Source organism: Lupinus angustifolius, chromosome LG17 (genome assembly GCF_001865875.1).
Source record: "Lupinus angustifolius cultivar Tanjil chromosome LG17, LupAngTanjil_v1.0, whole genome shotgun sequence".
In the NCBI taxonomy this organism is placed as follows: domain Eukaryota; kingdom Viridiplantae; phylum Streptophyta; class Magnoliopsida; order Fabales; family Fabaceae; genus Lupinus; species Lupinus angustifolius.
In genome coordinates this window covers 9,455,145-9,466,556 of record NC_032025.1, presented here as the reverse complement: position 1 = coordinate 9,466,556, position 11,412 = coordinate 9,455,145, and the positions used below count along the sequence as shown (strand labels likewise).

At 31.2% G+C, this 11,412-nt stretch overlaps 1 protein-coding gene across 2 annotated transcripts; it reads right to left on the bottom strand.

Annotated features, from left to right (window-relative positions):
* On the bottom strand, nt 1,695-4,697 carry LOC109330663 (transcription factor MYB122-like). Of its 2 annotated transcripts, XM_019564924.1 has the most exons (4): nt 4,565-4,697; nt 4,306-4,435; nt 2,337-2,874; nt 1,695-2,279 (listed from the first exon to the last, which is right to left on the bottom strand). In XM_019564924.1, the coding sequence occupies exons 1-4, from the start codon at nt 4,695-4,697 to the stop codon at nt 1,869-1,871; spliced, it is 1,212 nt and encodes a 403-aa protein (XP_019420469.1). In that variant the 3' UTR covers nt 1,695-1,868. The 2 variants fall into 2 exon arrangements, with proteins under 2 accessions (XP_019420469.1, XP_019420468.1); XM_019564923.1 differs by having other exon boundaries at nt 1,695-2,874.

Below are 11,412 nucleotides of genomic sequence, written 5' to 3'. Positions count from 1 at the left end.
TCTGTCAACAGCGAAAGCAGAGTACATTGCATCAACAAATTGTGCTACTCAACCGGTTTGGTTACGAAAAATATTGAGTGAGTTGCAACACCAATAAGATGGAGCCACAAAAATATTTTGTGATAATAAATCAACAATTGATCTGACAAAGAATCCAATGTTTCATGGTCACAACAAACATATTGACATAAAGTGTCACTACATTCACGACTTGATCAAAGATAAAGAAATTGTAGTGGAATATTGTATGTCAGGAGTCCAAATAGCAAATATCTTTATAAAGCCGCTCAAAATAATTTTATTCTTGAAGTTAAAAAATATGCTTGGGATGATTAAGCCAAGTTTAAGGGAGGATGTTGGGAATTAAACTTGTCTAGAATGTACACGATTTATCATATAGTCAAACATTTTGGCTTGAAGTTTTGACAGCTAAAAGAATACTTGTTCAACTTAGTAACTTGTCTATTACCTATTTTGATAAGATTGACAGAAGCCATAAGTAATATTGCCACTTGAAATTTCCAAACGGTGGTGCAGTGCATGCAACCGACCTTCACTTATATAAATAGGATGTTTGTATTCATATTATAAAATTATCAAGAAGTAAGAAACATAGATTGAGAGAGGAAAAGAGAGAAGCTCTAGGGAGCTTGTGAGAATTTGGAAGATTGGAGTGTTATGTTAACTTTGTAAATTGGCAATGAACAAAATCTAAAAGTGTTATAGTTTATTATTGTATATTCAATACAAATATTTGTATATTATATTTTCTTCCCATAGCATCCTTTTCTTTCTAAAGACAATTTTAATTTCCAACAAATATTAATCTAATAGAATGTATACATCGATTATGTATTTATATAATTATTAACTAATCCACTTTAACTAAATAATTTAATAAATTAAACCTAATATGAGATTTATTGCAGATTTATATCTCAGTCCAAAACTTATTTTTAAGTTACACAAACTCTTTCTACGTTTGGCAATACATAATGGTACACGTTTTTAGTTTTTATTATATTAAGCATACATAATTGATCAATAACATTTGTAAAAAAAGAACTCATGTGTTTTGTACATATATACTGTAATAGGAAAGTACTCAGTATTAATATAAAAAATATTATCGAACAAGGATATATGTTTAACTCATCAGTACGCACATTCTGATACATCATTAATGCAAGTTCTTAATTGAGCTGTATCCGTGCATGCTAATAATACAAGACCAATACCCAAGTCACTAAATGATCCCACCAAACTTCATAATTTTAAAAAACGGCTAGTTTTTCAGTCACCAGGTTTCTATATATGGCTAAAGAATCCGACACATACATAGACTACCATACAAATCATGAACTATTGGACTGCATGGTGATAAAATGGTGTAATAGTTAAGGTATAAAGTAAAGAGGATATAGGTTCAAATTATGTATACAAAAAATATTAACGTACCAATATTTGTTTATAAAAAAACTTAATATTTTTTAAGATAATTTTTTTAGGAGTAAGTTAAGTTTTGAATGTTAAGCACTCATCAAGAAATTTGTGATTACATACTAACACTGGCGAGATTTAAATCAATTTATGCCCTACATTACCCATCAAAGAGTGCACATGAAAATATTGAATTTGTACTCTTTTCTTTCTTTCCTAAAGGAACACTGAAACTTTAGAAACAAAGATAGATAGGTCCTGCATTAAAAACTTATTATATTATTATGCTAAAGCTTAACTAACACTAGCACCAACACTAACACACATGCACCTAACATCAGTGTTTAGAGACAAGAATCATTCTCGACACATTACATTTTTATGAGATAGGTTGGATTATTGTCATTTATAACTAAAGCTACCAATGGTCAGAACACAGATGAACCAGACAGTGAATCATTCACCAAGTTAAGTATGCTATTCCAGTAATGTTTATTGTTATTCTCCTCGAGGTTCACGTTATAGATGCTTCCATAACCGTTCATGATTGCCAAGTTCTCTTCATGTTCAGCTCCTAAGTTATCGTTGCTGGAATCATAAACCATTGCATCATTACTACTCAGTTCTTCCATAGTTGTAAAGAGTACGGGTGGGACAACAATATTATCGTACCCTGAAGAAGTTCTAAATGCTTCCACAGCCACCATGATGTCATCATCTTGCAAATTTGACAATGTGTTGTTTTCCATTATTGTTCTCTTTTCACCTAGTAACTCTTCGTCAGGGTGGTTGTTATTATGATTTGTTAAACTTAAATGCCTCCATGACTCACTCTCCATATTGGTGGTGGTGTTATTATCAGTAGTGGTGAGGGGAAGTAGATTTTCGTTCAATATTGTTGTGGTGGTGGTGATTGGAAGCATGGTTCCAGGGAAATTCAATGTGGAAGTTGGAGACTCGAGATTATCATCATCGGTGGAGTGCATCATAGCATACATGCTATGTTGATACATCTTATTGTCCATGTTGGCTTTGGTTGTTGTTTGTGATGTTATTTGTTGTTGCGGCTTTGACCATGAATTTTGCCATGCCTTGAGAATGTCAAGGCATGGTGGTACTGATGGTCGAGCTGTGATTTTGTTGAGGACAAGGCACGTAGGTTGTGTGTTGGAGCATGACCCAGGTTGTAACTTTGACTCTCTCACCAACCTAGTTTCTGCTTCGAGACGAGCATTCTCCCATTGAGCCATGTGGCTTAGGTGGGATGCGTTTTTTGATTGACAGTCGCCTGAACCACCATAGGCATCCGCTTTTAGCTTATGGGTAGTTGGGTCTATTCCCAATTTAGTTAACCTTTTTTTAAGGTGTGTGTTCCAATAATTTTTGATCTCATTGTCTGTCCTCTTGGGTAGTTGAGCAGCTATTGCTGACCACCTGTGCACAACATATATAATATTGTCTTATGAACAAATAAATATATTGAGAGGAGTACAAGGATTTTCTTACTCCTGTACGTACAATCAACTTAGTTATCACCTTTGAGACAAAAAAGAACCATAAACATTATAAGAAATATTTACTTAATTCTCTAATTTTGCATTTAAAACTTGGACAACTTCTTTGCTTTTAATGAAGATATTAATTAGGAAAATAACAAGAGTAAATTACATTGACACCCCATGAGTTTTAGTGAAATTACACAAACCATCCCTCACTTTTCTACATTTACATAAACCTCCCCTATTTTTTAACTTTCATTACATTCACCACCCCTGCATAAGAAATAAGTGTAATCTTTTAAACAAAAATGTGATAAATGCAATTAAGTTAAACAAAACATGATATATTGTGGAGACACGTCAAAATAATATATGAGTCAATATTTCTTTATTATTTTTGGTTCGTTACACTATATTATAAGAGCGATTTAAACAATATTTCTTTAGAATTGTTGATACATTTTGTAACAAAAAATAATAAAGATATATTGATTTGTATATTATTTAGATTTGTCTACACAATATATCATGTTTTGTTTAACTTAATTGCATTTATCACATTTTTCACATTTTTTGTTTAAAAGATTAGACTTATTTCTTATGCATGGGTGGTCAATGTAATGAAAGTTAAAAAATAGGAAAGGTTTGTGTAGGTATAGAAAAGTGAGGGATGGTTTGTATAATTTGACTAAAACTCAGGGGATGTCAGTGTAATTTACTCAAATAACAAAAACAAAAGTCTAGAGTTCTTCGTTATTTTCTTAAAAATGTATAAGTTTGATATAAAAATTTGAGAGTATAAATAAAACTAATTAACTATTTAATTAGATACTATATAAAAAACTGCACGATACATAATATCAGTCATGTTATTTAAATATCTAGCTTTGAGCAAATAAGTATCATATCTGACATTCAATACATTTATCTTTATCTCTTCTTTACTTTTGATCGTATAGTATACATTCAATTCAAATTAAAAATATATTATAAAAAGCAAAGACAATATGCTATATTTATGTAGATGTTATATAAATAGCATGTTGCTGTAGCCATTTTCTACTTATGCAACATCCATAGCGAAAAATAAAAATATTCTAGATATTCTACTTTCCCAGCTAGGCCATGTAATCATATATACGGCAAAAAAGCCCGTTGTTTTTTTTGCTTTAAATGATCTTTACTCGGACTTTTCTGTTAGAAAAACTGACTTAGATGTCTTACTTAACCAAACAGCTTACAGAATCTATTTTTCTAAAATTAAAATGGTAACAACTTAATGCTTTTCCAATGGTCAATGACTAATTATTACAGTGTTTTTTTATCAGTTTATTAAAGTGTCTCTACTACTTACTGAAGTGCTAACCTGTTCCCAAGAAGGGCATGAAGTTGAATAATGGTTTGCTCTTCCTGCAAGCTGAACTTTCCTCTCTTTATATCAGGTCTGAGGTAGTTAGTCCACCTCAGCCTACAACTCTTTCCACATCTTTGAAGTCCTGTTCAACAAAAAAATCACCATATTAATATTAGATTCACAAGTGTATACAATACATGTTAAAGCGACAATGACTGCTAAGTATTAATATAGTGAGAATATAAAAAGTTTGTATATATTATCTAATTACCAGCTTTGGCAGGTAAAGCACGCCAACTTCCATGGCCATATTCTTCAATATAAGCCATGAGCTTTTGGTCTTCCTCAGTAGTCCATGGCCCTTTCTTTAACCCTACTTTCTCACAACAAGGTGACCTACCCATTATTTCAAGCTCTATAACCAATCAAAAGGAACGTGGAAGTTGTTTTTTTGGGACAAGTTTGGTAGAGAGAAGAAGACAAAGAAGAGAATCACAAACTAAGCAAGTTCAAGGAGGAAGGTAGGAAAGATACAGTTATATATAGATGATATGATATCTCACATATTGATTCCACTGTGCTAGTAATTATGATAGCTAGTACGTATAGTTGTGAGTGCAGTTCTATATCTTAATTTTCACACCTGTAAGGGAGTTATATTATTAGGTAGCCAGCCTAAAATATGTTTTTGTATAAATTTATTGGATAAAGACTCTTTCAAATAGTATCATAAATCATATTTGAACAAATTTTAATTAAAAAAATTAAATATTTTTATTATTTTTTATTTTTGTTTTAATATTATTAGTCTGAATCATGATTTGGGATATTATTTCAAAACTGCATATACTTATCCAAATTTATTAGTTGAACTCTCACCATTAATATTCAAGCTGGCTAGTATGTAATTGTATTATAGTGACCAGTGGTTCAACAAACTTTTTCTATACCAATAGTTTTTTTTTATGTTATATATTTAAACAGTGATACAGAGATGAAACTCCATTCATATATGCAAGTGTGTTTGAGATGTGCAAAAAAAAGAAAAAATACCCCTTATATCACATTTACTTCAATTGAGTACTTAGTAAGAGTTGAAAATCCCCATCCACAATTTCACAAGGATAAATATATATATATATATATATATAGATTATATAAAAGAGGATAAACATGGTCAATATCTCTCATATTTTTTGTTACAAAAAAACATAGCCAAATACTATGTAATAGATCATAAAGATTATAATTGTAATAGGATTAACAGAAAAAAGTTGCATCTGTTTATAATTCCCTATGCCTTTTCAAGGAAACGATATATTTGTATAAATATGCGAAGAGAATGTGCAGTATTTGTTAACAGCAAAAGAAAATTTATTCATGGAAGGAACATAAAAAATACTACAGACAAAGACAGAGTTAATATTCTTTAATACACTCCATGCGATTGATTACCCAATCTCTTTGTGGTGACATGGAAAATCTAATAGTCATTAGTTTTTGACAACAATGTTGTGTTTCATATCTTGTTTGACAGACTTTATTCTAGATTTGGGTTCTCTTTTATTATTCGTAACGAAATCAAGTCTCTATTTTCAATCCATGAAAACTTCATAAGTTGGTGAGCAAGAATCAATAATTGTGTGTGACTCTTTGATTTGTCACAATTTGAACTATTTGATACATTAGGAACATAGTTATTGTTGACAACAAGAGGTTTCATCTTGATGAGGTGATGAACCTTGTTTTTTGTACTCTTAGAACCTTCTTAATGCTCATTTTCCTTCCTTCTGTTATTTGTTTGCAGAATGAGTGAGTAACCAAAATTGTGTTTCTAGGAATTTATAGATAGAAGTACCACTTATTTTTCTAATTTATTTATCTCTTGATTAATAAAAAGTTCTTTATTGACAAAAAAAAAAGAGATACAATAATACACAATATATTCTAATTGCACAGTAGAAATAGAATATTTTGATTTTGGGAATTTACCCAGCAACAACATAATCATCATAATTGTGGCCTTAAGCCTGCATTTTGCACCACTTGCCTTAAATGAACGTAAACACAACAAGATATTGGATAAAGATAGTGACACATGTATTTAAAAAAATTAACAAGTAGATTTTAGACTAATTTTTAAATACTTTTTCTATAATTCATCAAACTCATTTTTACCTCAAATTCTATTATTGAACTCTCCAGAGAAAATCTAGACCCAATCTAAAAGATGGCCCATAACAATGTGTTAATTCTCTACACAATAGCCACTAATTGAATTGCAACACCATCACTAAAAATTATATCTTTCTTCCCTTTTCATATCTCACATAATGCCACAGACTACATAGACTAATATTGTCACCCGAAGGATATTTTTCTCATTAATCATTCTTCATTTTCATTTTCCTAATAAAGACAAACTAAAGAGGTTTAAATTTTTATACCTAGCATGACCTCTTCTTTTAGGCTACAAACCTTCTTCCACTACGTCAAAATTGATATTTAACAACATCGATTTAACAACGCTTATGTGTTGAGCGCTGTTAAATATAAGACGTAAGAGAATTAACAACACTTATTCAATAAGTAAGTTAAAGGTGTTATATTTTGTTATCTTTAACCGCGCTTATTGAAGCAAGTGCTGTTAAAGGTCATACTTCATATATTTAACACCACTTCTTTAATAAGCGATGTTAAAGATGTTATCTTTAACAATGCTTATTGAAGAAAGCGTTGTTAAATGTGTTATCTTTAACAACGCTTATTGAAGCAAGTGTTGTTAAATGTCATACTTCATATATTTAACAACACTTCTTCAATAAGTAAGTTAAAGGTGTTATCTTTAACATTGCTTATTGAAGAAAACGTTGTTAAAGAGGTCATACATTTAACGCTTGTTTTAGTCAGCGAGATCTTTTCAAATTCAAAAACAAAACCTTACACAATAATACATATCACTCAGTTTATTATTTCACTTACTTTTCTTCTTCTTCTTCTTAACTTACTTTTTTTTTCTTTTTTTAGTTTCTCTCTTCAAGCAAGTTATCGATTTATGGTTTTTTGGTTTTTCTCTTCACACATAAGGTAAATCATTATCTTATTTTAGCTCATTTATTTCTCTCTTCACTAATAGTGTGATCTTTATTTGTTGTGAAGTTATGCAGCCATGGTGAAGTTATCGATTTTTTCCTTTTCTTTTCAAGTAAGTATAAGGTAAATTGTTATCTTATTTTCGCTCATTTATTTTTCTCTTCACTAATAGCGTGATCTTTGCTTGTTGCACTACGCCAGAGCTGCCGTTCAACGACGCTTATTTTAGATGTATAACAGCGCTTTTCATGTGTTTTCTGTTTGACCGCAGTAGTATATGATCATCATTAACAACGCCTCACAAAATGATGTTGTATTTATTATATACCACAGTGCAACACATAAACAACACTGTTATGTAGTGCATCAATACAACAGCGCCTCGTCCACAAAGCGTTGTCATATAGTGTATCAATACAATAGTGCATCGTCCACAAAGCGTTGTTAATAGTCTTAAATAAATAGCGCATTTTATAGGTCTTATTAACAACGCTTATTGTTGCGTTGTTGAAGTTCATATATTTAGCAACACAATAACAGAAAAATGCTATTGTATTATTCATAAATTTTCTCAAACAACACCTTAATATAAATGTGCATCACATGCATAGCGTTGTTGTATTGATAATGTATCACAATGCTTTCTATAAAAAGCGTCGTTGTAGTTATCCTTTACAACAGCAAATGTTTGGGCTTCCCCTAGAATTCGCTGTTGATTTGTATAAATTAATACATGTATATATATTTATTAGCAGAACAAACATTCTCAACAACAGACATTTATACATTCTGAAAACACAGACACATTAAACATCAATACAATACAAAATACAAACAATGAATATCATGTCAATTATGTTTTGACAGAGTACATAATTACAAATAAAAAAATTACACAAATTAAAAAGAAACAATATTATACAAATTACTAACAATCAAAATTATACAAAGACTATTTGCATCTATTTTTTCATTTTCTTTGATTGTTTTTGTCTTTTAGGGTCATCCTTGTGTGGATGAGCATATTGATTCACCCAAAGCCTTTCATCGTGATCACCTCTTGTATATAAATCATCATTCGTAGTTGGTCTGTCCTCACGCGACTGATATGTCCCAAAAAAGGATCATCTTCATCAATATCTTCATATTCTTGGTCATCAATATTATTGACGATTATTTTGTTAGTTAAAAGAACAATGAACCATTTCATATCAGCTGGGTCACTAACATAGAATATTTGTTGAGCTTGTGATGCTAGAATAAATGGTTCATCTTTACATTCTCGCCTATTAAGATCCACCTGCATGAACCCTAACTCATCAACTCAGAAACCATTATTGTTATCAACCCACATACAATAAAAAATCGGCATCCTAAACATTGCGTAATCCAATTCCCATATGCGTTCAATCACTCCAAAGTATGACATGTATGTATGTATTGGGTTTCTATCTTTTGCACTTGACATGTGTAAAGTTCGAGCAACAAGAGTCACACCACTATTTTGCATTTTACTTTGATCATCTTGTTTTTTTGTATAAAATGTGAACTCATTAATCAGGTAACCAGTGTAGGATAAGACATGAAGGTTTGGACCATTGGCTAACCATTTCAATCTTTTGGAAACCGAATGTGCATTTATATTTAACTTCTCATCAATGTGATTTTTCAACCACTTTATGAAATACCGATTATGCTCTTTGGAAATCCAATTTTCATTCTTACTTGGATAACACTTCCTGAGCTTCTTCTTGTATGTTTCAACATATGGCTCAACCTCGTCGGGATTATGTAAAATATATAAGTGCGTTTGCTCCAATTCGATTCTTGTTATAGTCAATATTTCATTCCCAGTAAAACCTTCACCAATTTTATTTTTTGCATATCAAGGCTTTGGAATGTCCATGAAATCACCATCGGTAAGGTATCTGGTACAAAAATCAAGAGCTTCTTCAACAACATACCGCTCGACAATACAACCATCTAGTCTTGATCGGTTCTTCACATACCCTTTTACTGTTTTCATATAACGCTCAAAGGGGTACATCCATCATATATAGGAAGGGTCACATAGTTGTGTCTCTCGAACAAGATGAATCCTGAGATGAACCATTATGTCAAAAAAAGAAGGTGGAAAATACATTTCAAGGTCACACAAAGTCAAAATAATTTGTCTTTGCAATGCAGGTAATTTCTCAGGGTCGATCATTTTGCTACAAATTGTCTTGAAGAAGAAGAATAACCTAGTTATGGTTCCTCGAACTTTTTTAGGTAGAATTGATTGTATTCCAATAGGCAAAAAATGCTCCATAAGTACATGGAAATCATGAGACTTAAGACCTTTTAACTTGAGGTCTTTCATTGATACGAAGTTCTGAATGTTGGAAGAGTATCCTTCTGGAACTTTAACACAATGAATAAATTTACAAAATTCCATTTTCTCCTATGGTGAATATTGGAGGAGAAAAAATGAACAATTTCCGTAAGATCTCATTACTCATATATTATCTTATAATATTCGAATTTGTTAAGGTTGAATGTAGTTGAAGTCGTTGGTGATTTAACAAATCTATTGTAAATGTGGTGAAGTTGGACATGCTTGTCATGTGTTTGATAGAATGTCTGTGAGATATATTATCTTATTTTGAAAGTAGACATTTAACAGTGTTTGCTTCAGTGAGCACTGCTAAATGTCTACTTTCTACGGCTCTATAAAAAACGTTTTTGAATATAACCTTATGTACTACTGCATTTACATAAAAAGCGTCACAAAAATATTGTTAAATGACAATTTTAAGCGTTGTTGTTCTGCTATTCTGGCGTAGTGTTCCAACTTAAAAAATATATTTTCCTCCTCTCCTATCTACCACCCCATGAAATCATCTTTGAATTTTAATTATTTTATTTAAAATCCAAGTGGGTGCTCTAAAAAAGAAAGGAAATAGATAAGTAGAGATGAAAGTGCCAGCTTTAGGAAAGTCACATGACCACAAGAGAAAATAAGCTTGGACTTCCCAAGATTAGTTTCTTTTTAAGGGTATTGATGATTAAAGTCCAAGTAGAGAGCCTTTTGAGGTTAGCTATGGTATTTTGAGAAATTTAAAAGGGACCAAGACAAGTTTGCAATTAAACTTCACTACCGCCTTTCTTATGTAAACATCATCATTCATCTTAAATCTTGAGATTGGTTTTATGAAAATTTAATTTTAGACCCGATGTCAATACAAAACACTTCATGATACTCTTGATCACCATGAAATTGTAATGTGACATTTCTCTATTATCAAGGTATTGTCTACATATTGAAAGTGTGAAATTATAATTTATGTTTTTCTAATCTTATATACTTTGGAAATGTTCTTCTTCATCGCTTATCTCATAATTACCAAAGCCTTCTACTAGAACAAGAAAGACGCTATGGGATCACCCTGCCTCAAGTTACACTCCGAGATGAATTCACTAGTTGGGTTTTAGCCGAGTCCCTTCATTTGATATTGAACCTCATTCCATCCATCATATGGAATATGAACCCCAATTTACTAAGTCATACGCCTTTTTATGATCTATTTTGAAGATATTGTAGTCATCCTCTTTCTTTTTTACTTGATCAATAATTTAATTTGCTACAACGACACCACATGTAATGAATCTTCTTTCAATGAAAGCATTATCATAATCTGATATATGATAGAGTTCATATATACCCCTTTTTATTCTCCATGCCATCAATTTTGATATAATTTTTTTTGATGCATCCAACAAGTGATATATGCATGTACTCCCCAAGATAATATCGTCCTTTGGTAATTTTACCATTCACATAGAAGTAATCAACCATTCTGATAATATCATATTTAAGGCAGTTCTAAATTTTTTGATAAACGTAAAATTATACTCATCGATCTTAGGGGTCTTATCACCCTCACAACTTGAAATTGTTATCTTGTTCTTCACTTCCTTAAATCTTGATGTTGTACGTTGACTCTCATTTTCAGATAAGCGTTTAAACTTAACTCTATCTAATGT